A 12,090-nucleotide genomic window follows, 5' to 3' on the forward strand; every position below is an offset into this window, starting at 1 on the left:
TATGAGAAAATGAAACAGGGAGACGGTTACATTTAGAGACACATGAAGCAATGTGAGCGACAGGGCAGTGAGACAGGGAACACATGAGACAAGCACACTGCGAGACAGTGAACCTGTGAGACGAAGACACAGTGAGACAGTTACATTTAGAGACACATGAAGCAATGTGAGCGACAGGGCAGTGAGGCATGAGACAAGCACAATGCGAGAGAGACAGTGAACGCATGAGACAAGCACACTGTGAGACAGTGAACCTGTGAGACAGCCCCGTTGCATTCGTCATGATAACAGTGATCTCATGTAACTGCGCGAGGCAATGTGACCCTGAGCAGTCAGAGAGTTCACAGGCGGGTGTCACTCTCAGAGATGGCCCGACGCACCTGTCAGGTGACCTCACCGAAAGCCCCAGTAGTCTGACCATGAACCCCGAGAGGGGGCCCCTTCATCTGTCTGCGGCGCAGGACGGTTCTCAAGTAAAGTATCAGACAAAGAACACGGGTGTCTGTCCACAGACCTCACACAGGACCCTCTTGCATGTGTGACCGCAGACATCTCACTCCTGGGTGTCTGTCCACAGACCTCACACAGGACCCTCTTGCATGTGTGACCGCAGATATCTCTCTCCTGGGTGTCTGTCTACAGACCTCACACAGGACACTCTTGCAAGTGTGACCGCAGATATCTCTCTTCTGGGTGTCTGTCCACAAACCTCACACAGGGCATTCTGCATGTGTATGCACAGACATCTCACGAGAAAAAGCTCCTAGGTGTCTGTCCACCGACTCAACACAGACAGGACACTCTGCATGTGACCCCCACAGACTTCACACGAGGAAACTCCCGGGTGTCTGTCCACAGACTCCACACAGACAGGACACTCTGCATGTGACCCCCACAGACTTCACACGAGGAAACTCCCGGGTGTCTGTCCACAGACTCCACACAGACAGGACACTCTGCATGTGACCCCCACAGACTTCACACGAGGAAACTCCCGGGTGTCTGTCCACAGACTCCACACAGACAGGGCACTCTGCATGTGACCCCACAGACATCTCACGGGGGCTCCCGGGTGTCTGTCCACAGACTCCACACAGACAGGGCACTCTGCATGTGACCCTACAGACATCTCACGGGGGAGCTCCTGGGTGTCTGTCCACCGACTCCACACAGACAGGACACTCTTGCATGTGTATGCACAGACATCTCACGAGAAAAAGCTCCTAGGTGTCTGTCCACCTACTCCACACAGAACACTCTTACATGTGACCCCCACAGACTTCCCACGAGGAAACTCCCGGGTGTCTGTCCACAGACTCCCGTAGGAAGTTTCTCCATGTGGGCCTACAGACATCTCACGGGGGGGGGGGGGGGGGGGGCTCCTGGGAGTCTGTTCACAGGCATCACACAGGAAACTACTGGAGGTCCCGGAGGTCAATCCAGACACCCCACAGCAAGTGTCTGTACGTGTGGCATCCTCCTGCAAAAATATCCCATTGGGTGTCTGTTGGTAGCTCGGGGGCGCTCGGTGGCATCGGCTCAAGGACACAACTCAGGGCCGATTGCGGGTGTCTGGCACGGACACCCGGCGAGGGCTGCATGGAGTCTGCCGTGAACACACTGTCCCCACCGACACGCCCATGGGGCTCCGGCTGTCTGCTTGTGGACACCCCATATGGACGTTCGTGGGTGTCTGCCAACAGACTCCATCGGAGGCTGGAGGTGTCTGCCCCAGGACACTCCACTGGGACGGTCTGCGGATCGGTCTGTGGACACTCACCAGGCCAGGACCCCCTTGGCACAGCCTGGCGCACAGACCTGCCCCCCACACCAAGTTAAAATGAAAACAGGTACGTTTTGGAACTTTCGGGGGGTACCGTACTGTTTCTTCTGAGTGCTGAAGGTGGGTTGTATCTGGGAGTGGGGGTGGGGGTATCTCACCTTGCGGTCGGTGGCTGGAGGACATCCTGGCGCGGGGGCTTCTTTCGGGGGCGCAGGAGGTCGGCAAAGGCGCAGGGTCCGGCCTGGGCGCTGGGGGGCGCGCTGCTCCCACTCCTTCACGTAGAGGGGCAGCGGGGAGTGCCGGGTCAGGTGCCGAGGGGCTCAGAGGTGAATCCTGCGCAGAGGGGTGCCCGGGAGCTGCTGCTCTGGAGGTCGGTGGCGGCTGCTCTGCGCCTCTCTGGATGGCAAAGTCCGTTGCGCACAGACCACGCACACTGGGGCCACTGAGGTTTAAGCAGTCACTGGGTCAGCTGGGCTCTTCTGCAGAGATGCGCTCGTTGTTGAGCTGCGCTCCCGTGTTGCCCTCGGAGGTGCGCTGTGCTCCTTCGCAAAGATGCGCTCGGGATTGCGCTGGGCTCCTGCGTAAAGATGCGCTCGGGGGTGCGCTGGGCTCCTGTGCAGAGATGCGCTCTGGGTTGAGCTGTGATCCTGAGCAGAGTTGCGCTGGGCTCCTGCTCAAAGATGCGCTTGGGGGTGCGCTGGGGACCTGTGCAGAGATGAGACGAGGGATGCGCTCTTCAGTCCGGACTTCTGTGTACATACACTCAGGCTCCCTTCTTATTGGCTGCTGCAGCCCAGCCCATCCTTGCCGAGCCCAGCCACGGTGTCTCAGCGTGTTCTCATCACGCTGCGCTCCTCTGCTGCCCTCTGCAGGCGGACTCTGGGAAGACACGAGTAGCAGACCACATGTCATCATTTACTACACAAACCCACGGCTTTAAGTGGGCCAGCAGATTTTTTTAAGGAGGCCTCGAACCGGGTCTCTATCGGGCTCTGTGTTGTGCCCTGGCAACTGCGCCTTCTTTGGCGATTTGTCGCTTCTTCCCGGAGCAAGACCTTAAAACCCTGGTCCAATCGCTGGTCCTCTCCAGACTGGACTACTGCAATTCTCTTCTTACTGGCCTCCCCAAATCCCACCTGTCCCCCCTTAAGTCTGTTCTCCATTCAGCAGCTCGCTTCATTTATGGGGCCAAAAGGAGCGACCACATCACACCCATGCTATCCACCCTCCGCTGGCTTCCCATCGAGGCTAGAGCTGTCTACAAGACTGCCTGCATCACCCACAAAGCCTTGCACTCCTCCTCTCCGCGCTACCTGGCGAATAAACTGAAACTCTCTGGAGGCTCTAGACCATCACGAAATGCGGAAAATCTATTGCTTGAACCTCCCATTTTCAAGAAGGAAAGATCGATGGCCCAATCCATTTCAGGCAACGCAGTGAGAGTCTGGAACTCCCTTCCGCCTCAGCTCCGGACCACCGCCTCATTCCAGGCCTTCAAAACTGACCTCAAAGTTCTCCTCCTTCAAAGACACTTCCAAAGTTAATTCATGCCCTCTCTATTATCTGAAGGAAGACCTTCCATTATAGAAAATTCTATTCTCCATGATTATGGAAGTGTCTTCCCAGTGTGTTCTTGCGGTTTGAGAGTCTGCCATTTATTGCAGTATTACCCTTTAACCTGTGTTTGGTTCTCTTTTGTAACATGCACACGTCACTTTTCTCTTGTAACACACTGCTTGCTACCTCTAACATTTTGTTTGCTTTCGATACTTGCACATGTGCCACTATTGCCTACGTAACGTTTGTTCTTGTGTTTAAGTGTCTGCCTTGCATTGCAGTATTTTACCTCTGCTTGTACTTGTACGCTTTTGTAACCTACACACATGTCACTTTTTCCTCCTGTAATGCACCATTTGCTACCTCTTGTATTTGTTTGCTCACGATTGTCACTTTTGCCTCATGTAACTGCGTTTGCTTTTGTAATTTGTTCACTTGTAATGTTCTCATGTCTCAGTTCTGTTCCTATTGTGAAGTGCTCTGACACCTTCGGATAAAGTTTGCCCTATCTAAAAATGCATAAATAAATAAATAGAGGAAGGGAAATCCTTTAAAGAGAGTCCCTTTCTCTCTGGATGTCCCTTCTCTTTTTTAAACTCAGGAGCAGCAACATTGTCGTGGGGTCACCAGGGCTTAAACTGGAAGCTTTTTCAATATTGTATTCAAGCCATAGTTGCTGCTTATTTATCTAATGCAACCACTGACAAAGCCGATAGTCCTGACTTGTTGTAGGTATGATGTTACTTGTATCATATATCTGAATGCAATGACAGAAACAGCAAAATACAAGTCGGGCGGCACACTATTCTAAGCACAGATTTTTAGCTTACATGTTTTTAAGCCACGCCCTTAATTACATTGGCCACGCCCCTTTGAGAGACCCTCAGTTTTTTCATCCCACTTGAAGCCCTGCCCAAACCCATTCGGTTCATAAAAGCTAGTTAACATTTATAAAAAGGTACAATAAAACCCCTGCAGCCTCAACGTATTCCTGGCAGCGGCCCCATGAACGTACCTCTAGCGGGGCGCGGGTGGTGTTACCTGTCACTGGCGGCTTTGCTGAGAGGCCGCAACACAGCACACAGCACACTGTTCTGTCTCTGCCTTCACTTGTCAAGACAACACTCTCTTTTCCTTTGGGTCTGTCTAAATCTCAGCAGCTGTGTGTACTCGTTCACGCAGGCTCAAGTCAAATGGTAAGTACAATTAGCAGAGGACCACTGTCAGCCCCCACACCCCTTAAAGATGCCCTTCGCTGAGTGGGTGCGGGGGAGGTAGGAAGACGCTTACGCGACAGGCCCTGGAGCGAGGCTCTCTCCCGTCAGACATTAGACCACGGCAGAGACCCATCTGACCCAGCAAAGTTCAGACCAATATTTGATGGCCGGCTCCTGGCTAAGATATCTGAAAGAGCAGTTTTTACTCAGCTTTCTAAGTGTGCAGAGGAAACTGACTTGATGTCAGACCAACAACATGGATTGAGGTCAGGCAGAGGCCTAGAGTCAGGCATCTTAGCCACAAGGATGACCTAAAACTTGCAGTGGACAAAAGCATAGTGCCCGTCTTACTGCGCCTATTGGCAGCATTTGACACTGCGCACCACTACACACAACTACACAGACTCCATCGTCTCAGAATCTGTGCAAATGGTCTGAATGTATCACACCACACTTCAAAGACTGACAAGTCTTGGTGTACCTACTACAAAGCACTTTAGCCCCTCCCACCAGCACTGCAGTGCCCCTCAGATGGTCCGTCATATCTCCCTTCTTATTCAACATCTACTTAATCCCCTCACCAAATCTTAGATCCTTCAGTCTCACCTGTAGAAACTGTGTTGACGACACCCAAATTATTCTCACAATGGATGGCCTGGAAGACCTCTACAACTTAAAACTCGACAACTAGTTTTGTGCCAGAAATATATGGAGGATTAGTGACCGCCTAAAGCTCAACACTGCAAAGACAGAGAATATGACCTGTGGACAAAAAAATACCAGCTGACCGCCATGTGGCCCAAAAAACTCAAGACCCCTCCAACCACATCAAGAGAAGTTAGGGGCGACCATGGATTCAGGCCTATCCTTGATACCATGTGTTACAACCTCAAAAAGAGCGCCTGAAACTCGGTGTCACGTGATCCCATACCTTGGAAACCAACAAAAACGACAAAGCATCCTGACACTCATAATCTCCAAGCTAGTCTATGCCAACAGCCTATACCTTGGAGCACTAGGATTCCTCAATCACAAAATACAACCCTTCCAAAATGCTGCCCCAAGGCTCCAGCTTCACCTCCACCCAGGAGATCGCCGACTCCAGTCTGCAGCCGCTCAACTGACTACTTACAGCAAGAAGGGCGGAGTTCAAGGCGCTCCGCATCGCCCACAGAGCCTACCAAGCAAAAGGACCATAATACCTACAAGTTGAATGCAAACAATATATACAGAGCAGGATCCTGTGCTCCGGACGAGCATCACTTATCAGCATAACCCCTTGCCATAAGAAATCCATAGGGGGCGCTGCTTCTCAGACAAGCTGCCGGGTTCTGCCACTCTCCATCAGCCGAGATGTGAAGCATGAGGATCACTCAGAAGAGAGGCGAAACACGGCTGCTCCAAAGCAACTACACATCTCATAACTCTGTTATAGAATCCAGAGCAGTAATTGCACCTTCAGGTACAATCTACAGTCTACAGATGTGCAACACCTGGACCCACACACTCACAGTGTTGGCAAACACTCTAGCAACTCTATGTCCAGGAAGAGTATGAGGGGCTGCCCTGTGTCTAGTCTGGGTATTATGTGGTCATTTAAATCCATCGATGATCGTCCTGGTCCTCACCAATACTAATACCATGAGACTTAAGCCGATACAGGCTGCATAATTCCCTTTTTCTGCTTTACCCTTTTACACTCCCATAAGACAGAACTGCCATGGGTCATGTTCATTAACCAGTAATGTACCCGTCCACAGAAATAAACTACCCATCGCCGACTGAACAGGCATGGAACGACTGAAAAGAACTGCACCATCCGGTTGGCCAACGGAGGGGTCTAACTTATTCCAGCTCTGCAGGTCCCAACTAACTGCGTACTATGGCTGCTTCTCGACGTCTCACAACGAAGATCAGATACAGGATGATATTAACAAAGTCCATCCCAGAAGATCGCCCGCCACTTCTCTAGCCAACCTGTGCCTGCTCAAATCACAGAATGGACAACTATTTGCAGCAACAAACATGGCGGACTGTGGTCATTAAAATACCACAAAGGAACCTGCAGAGCGGATCAAAGCAGTCAGCTCACTGAGAACCATCAACTGTGTGCCAGTTGCTCACATTACTTCACCCATGACACTGCTGCGCTCAGCGTCCCATCACTGCACCTCAGTCGTCATCAAACTTGGCATGGATTGGAAACCCTTCTGATGCAGGAGCAACACAAAGAGAACTCCATCCATTCCAAGCACACACTGTAAGACATTGGCTAATACTTGTTTAAGAGGGGGGCGTGGCTTGGACGCCGATCGGGATGGCGGCGTGAGCTCGCAGCTCCGCGCGGAATCCCGCTAATTCTCCTGTTTTTCGGGACCCTAGGCGACCCGGAGACGACGCTCCTGCCCTCTGAAGTGTAGGGGGACAGCTGGGCGTAATCGGAGAGTCGCTGGGGGACTGCTGGCCCCGAGGAGATCGAGGAAGGAGGCAGGCCGAGGTGTAGCCCGGGGTGTGAAGAAAATGGCGGCGAGGAGGTCGGACGGTCCCGAACTTTAGACCTGAGTCCGGTTGTCGCCAAGTAGCGGGGGACCCTGCACCCGGCTGCCAGACGCACTAGGATTGGCGGCGCGATGCCCTGAGACCAGGGGACGCTGACCCGATTCACCCAGAAGATCGGGGGCTCACGTCGGCCACCGCCCTAAGACTCATCCTCCCCCCCACAGGCCAAGGGGGGTGACGGAACGGAGCTCGTCCGCCTGGCCATTGCTCCTGAGAACGTCGGCGGGGACATAGCACTGCCCGGTGCCCGGTGGTCGGCACGGACCCGCGGGTGTACCCGCAGAACGGGTGACCGGACTTGTGACGCAGCGCCCTGACATGGCGGCGATCGGAGGGCCGATGCCCGGGAGCCGCGAGGGGGACTCGGCGACATCGACTCGGCTGAGTGAGAGTCCCTCCCCGGAGCTGGACCAGGAACAGCGGCTGAACCGGCGCTTGGATGCCATCCTGGAGGCGATCACCTCCACTAAGGAGGCATTACACAATGACATTGCCCAAGTGGCCACGGGCCTGGGGCTGCTACGCGCGGATCACGCAAAGCTGGCGGATCGGGTCAAGGATCATGACCAACTGTTGCTGGACCTGAAGCCATCGGTGGTGACCGCGGAGCACAGAATCACGGACATCTTGGCCCGACTGGACACTCTGGAGCGGAGGGCGGAGGATGCCGAAGGCCGCAATAGGCGGAACAACGTGCGGGTCGTAGGCCTGCCGGAACGGATTGAGGGGGAGGATGCGGTGGCCTACATGGAGAACTGGTTCCGCACTGTGGTGGCGCCGGAGGGGCTTACTCCATTTTTCACTCTGGAGCGAGCCCACCGGGTGCCCGCTCGCCCGCCGGGGCTTGGCCGCCCCCCCCGACCGATGGTGGTGCGGCTCCTCCACTACAAGGACCGAGATCTCCTCATCCAGCGGGCCAGGATGTCGGGCCCTTATGAGGTGGAGAACAGCAAAGTAACGATCTTTCCGGATTATACGCAGGCGGTCCAGAAGGACAGGGCATCGTTCCTTGCTGTGAAGAAGGAGCTCAGGGAGGAAGGCATCCAGTACTCCTTGCTCTACCCGGCCAAGCTGCGGATTATCATGGATGGCACCACACACTTTTTCCAGACTCCGGACGAAGTTTGGCAATGGCTTGAGTCGTACAGAGCGGGGACGGACAGAACGCACCAAAGCCGGAGAGACCAACCCAAGCAGCCCCGGGTGCGGCAGTCACAACGCATCAGATCCCGCAACAGGCGCCAGCGGGAGAAACGGGAGGCTCAAATGGCGGCGGAGAAGAGGGATGCACTCGCAGCGACGGCGGCCATTACAGGGTCGCAACAGAACAGTGAACGGGCCGACACGGACTCGGGAGGGGAAGGCAGCAGAACAGGAGGGGAACTTTCGGAGGCGGAGAGCCAGAAGGGGCCGATAGTAACCCCACAGACTTCGGATGTTATTTTCTGCGGCTGAGATAGAACTGGGACTAGATCGGGACATCATGGTAGGGTGATATCCTGTTGCTGGGGGGCGGGTTGCCGGGTGGGGGAGCTGTGTGTTCGGAGGGGATGAAGTGCGGGACGCGGGCTCCGCTAGCTGGGGTCGGCGGCGACTCACCCCCCCTAGGCCCTTAAGGTCGACTGTGGTGGAGACCACAGGGTAAGTGTGTGAGAAGTTGGATCAAGGTTTGGATGGGGGCGGCCATTGGGTTCGTGTGCTCTGTCCTGGGGAGTGGGGTTTGGGGAATGTTTCAGTTTTGGGACTGTTTGGGGGGGGGGCAACTGCATTGGGGGGGCCATGGATCGCTGTTATTTGGTTCGGACTGTACGGAGTTGGAATGGGGACATTACCTAACTTGAAATGCCTAACGTGGAATGTCCGGGGGCTGCGGACTATGGTGAAGCGTCACAAAGTACATGCATACCTGGTACGTAGGGGGGTTCAGATTGCTATGCTCCAGGAGACTCATCTCACCAAAAAAGAGTGCGCTGCCTTGCAGAAAAGATGGCGGGGCCAGGTTTTCGGCACCACCTATTCAGCGTATGCCAGGGGGGTCTTGATCTGGGTGAGGGCGGGGATACCCTTTCAAGTGCTGAATCAGGTAATAGATCCGGATGGCAGGTTTGTAGCGGTGGAGGGGAGGTTATACGGACGGGATGTGGTTTTCTGTTGTGTTTATGCACCGAACGCTGACCAAGGCCGATACTTTGATAGCCTCTCGGGGTCCTTGGCCTCTTTCCTGGCGGGTCCGATAGTGCTAGGGGGGGACTTCAACTCGATTACGGATGTTGCTCTGGATAGGTCCCATCCCCCCCTAGTAGACTCCCCTGTGCGCAGGCTGGCCGCGCACAGGAAGGACTGGCAAGAACGATGGGGGTTGCTGGATGTCTGGAGGGAGAGGCACAGGGGAACCAGGGATTATTCCTTTTATTCCGCTCTCCATGATCTACATGTCAGGATCGATTCGGTGCTTTGTGGGGGCTCTCTAGCCCCATTGATTACCCATGCGGAATACCTGGCTAGGACTATATCCGATCATAACCCCCTATTGGTGCATATTCAGTGGCAGAGGGAGCGCTCCGTGATACCAACATGGCGGCTTCGGCCGGAGACGCTAGAGGATTCTGTGTCCGACGATGCGGTCCGGCAAGGCATTGATAGTTATTTCGGTGTGAACGAAGGCACGGCTGCGAGTCGGTCTACTGAATGGGACGCAATGAAAGTGGTGGTGAGAGGGGTGTGTTTGGGCAGGTTCTCGAATGCTCGCACGACTGTGCTGAATGATTTAATGAAAGCGGAGGAAACTTTGAGGGACTTGGAGCGCAGCAGGCCAACTAGGCCAGGTCTACAGGCCCAGTTGTTGGAGGCGAAGGAAGTGGTAGCCGCGGAGACGGAACGTTTGAGATGTTATGACTATAGGCAGTACATTATCAGGGCACACGCAGAAAGGGACAAGGTGGGTACCCTCTTGGCCAGACTAGCTAGTCCGGAACTTAGGGGCTGCCCGATCCTCAGCATTGATAATGCGCAGGGAGAGATGGTGTACTCCCAGGCAGCTGTATTGGACCGCTTTAGGGGATATTATGAGGACCTGTACCGGAGTCAGCTGGGAGTGGGGGTTCAGGACATCACGGAGTACCTGGAGGAGAGACCGCTTCCGGTCCTGGACGAGGATGACGCGAAGAAACTGGGTAGTCCAATCACGCTTACGGAAATTCGGGTGGCCGTCAAACATATGGCCCGTAACAAGACGCCCGGGGTGGACGGACTGCCAATAGAGTTCTATCAACACTATGTGGACATTCTGGCACCCAGGCTGCTGGTGGTGTATACGGAAGCCTTCGAGAAGGGGGCATTGCCTGGCTCCATGCGGGAGGCCTTGATAGTGCCGCTCTTAAAGCCTGGCCGGGAGGCCGCGGACGTGAGGTCTTATCGCCCGCTGTCCATGCTGACGGTGGACTATAAGATCCTGAGTCGCATTCTAGCCACTAGACTGGCCCCGCACATGACAGGCCTGGTGCACAGGGACCAGGCCGGGTTTATACCCACGAGGAGCACGGCGATGAATATCCGCCGACTGGTGGGAATAATGGATGCCATCTTGGATGGGGAGGGAGTGCCGGTGGTTCTGTCCGTGGACATCGAGAAGGCCTTCGATAGCTTGGAATGGCCTTTCTTGGATGGAGTGCTGGAGAGGTTTGGCATGGGCGACGGGTTTCGAAGGTGGACGAGGGTCTTATATACCTCGGCGACGGCGAGAGTACGATTGGGCGGCCTGGTGTCTGCAGCATATCCGGTGGGCAGGGGGACACGACAGGGATGCTCTCTCTCCCCTCTGTTGTTTGCCCTGGCGATGGAACCCTTGGCGGTCCATGCGAGGTCAGGCGACCGATACGCGGGGATAGTGAGTGATGGGCAATGGCATTATATATCGCTCTATGCGGATGACTTGCTCCTGTACCTAGCTGACACCTCGGGGGCACTGGCTGGAGCGATGGATCTGTTGTCTGAGTTTGGCCGGCTGTCGGGCCTTAAGGTCAATTGGGCGAAGACTTGCGCGTTTCCGCTGAGAGCAGGATCGCCAGCCCCTAGCAGCGACTTGGGTGTGGTATGGGAACCCTCCTGCATCACCTACTTGGGTGTCCGCATTTACCACTCGGCTGCGGACCTTTTGGAGGGTAACATTGGCCGTTGTGTACGGGCGTTGCGGGGCAGCTTGTCTTTCTGGTCGACCCTCCCGCTGACAGTCCTGGGCAGGATAGCACTGTTGAAAATGGTGGCGCTCCCCCGCTTCCTCTATTATTTCCGAACGCTGCCTGTCTGGATTCCCCAGGGGGTGTTTAGGGAACTGCGGTCAATGATTACTGGCTTTCTATGGGGGCATGGCCGCCGCAGAATAGCCCTGAACACGCTACTCCGCCCCAAGCAGGAAGGGGGCATGGCCGTGCCCGACCTTGAGCTGTATTATCTAGGGGCACAGTTGCAGGTCCTCACGCAGAACGTAGCCAGGGTGTTCCGGGGACCGGAGGGAGACCGGGATCGGGGGATACAGCGCCACGTGCTGTCATACATCATCATGCAACAGCGACTCGAGTTACGGGCCCTCACCATGGAAGAGCGGACGCTCCGGCTGTGCTGGCAGAGGAGCCTTCGGAGAGCGAGGGCATCGCGGCCTTATGCCCCGGAGATCCCGATCGGGATGTTGACGGCATTGCCGCACGGTGGAGATTGGTCCCCGTTGTTGGATTGGGAGGAAGCGGGGTTGCAGGTGGTGGGCGACTTGTACATAGATGGGGCGTTGGCGCCGTTCGAAGTGCTCCGGGACCAGTTCGGACTGCCTGAGGGGGGCTTCCTCCTACATGCGGCAGTTGTGGCCGCCGTGCAAAAGCACTGGAAAGAGGGGCTCCTGGAACCCGCGACGACTATGGCGTGCCAATATGTGGTAATGGCGGCTGGTACATTCAAAGCTGTGACGTGCCTCCATAATAGGAT

At 55.2% G+C, this 12,090-nt stretch overlaps 1 protein-coding gene across 1 annotated transcript in view; it reads right to left on the reverse strand.

The window, feature by feature from the left end:
* AIF1L (allograft inflammatory factor 1 like) overlaps positions 1 to 2,561 on the reverse strand; it is a 110,692-nt gene extending 108,131 nt beyond the window's left edge. The window contains exon 1 of the mRNA XM_086924801.1: positions 1,942 to 2,561. Coding sequence (XP_086780927.1) covers positions 1,942 to 1,966 — 25 coding nt within the window. The 5' untranslated portion in view covers positions 1,967 to 2,561. The remainder of the gene's footprint in view (positions 1 to 1,941) is intronic.
* Positions 2,562 to 12,090: the final 9,529 nt, after the last annotated feature.

This window comes from Lissotriton vulgaris, chromosome 5, assembly GCF_964263255.1.
Source record: "Lissotriton vulgaris chromosome 5, aLisVul1.2, whole genome shotgun sequence".
NCBI classification, from domain to species: Eukaryota; Metazoa; Chordata; class Amphibia; order Caudata; family Salamandridae; genus Lissotriton; species Lissotriton vulgaris.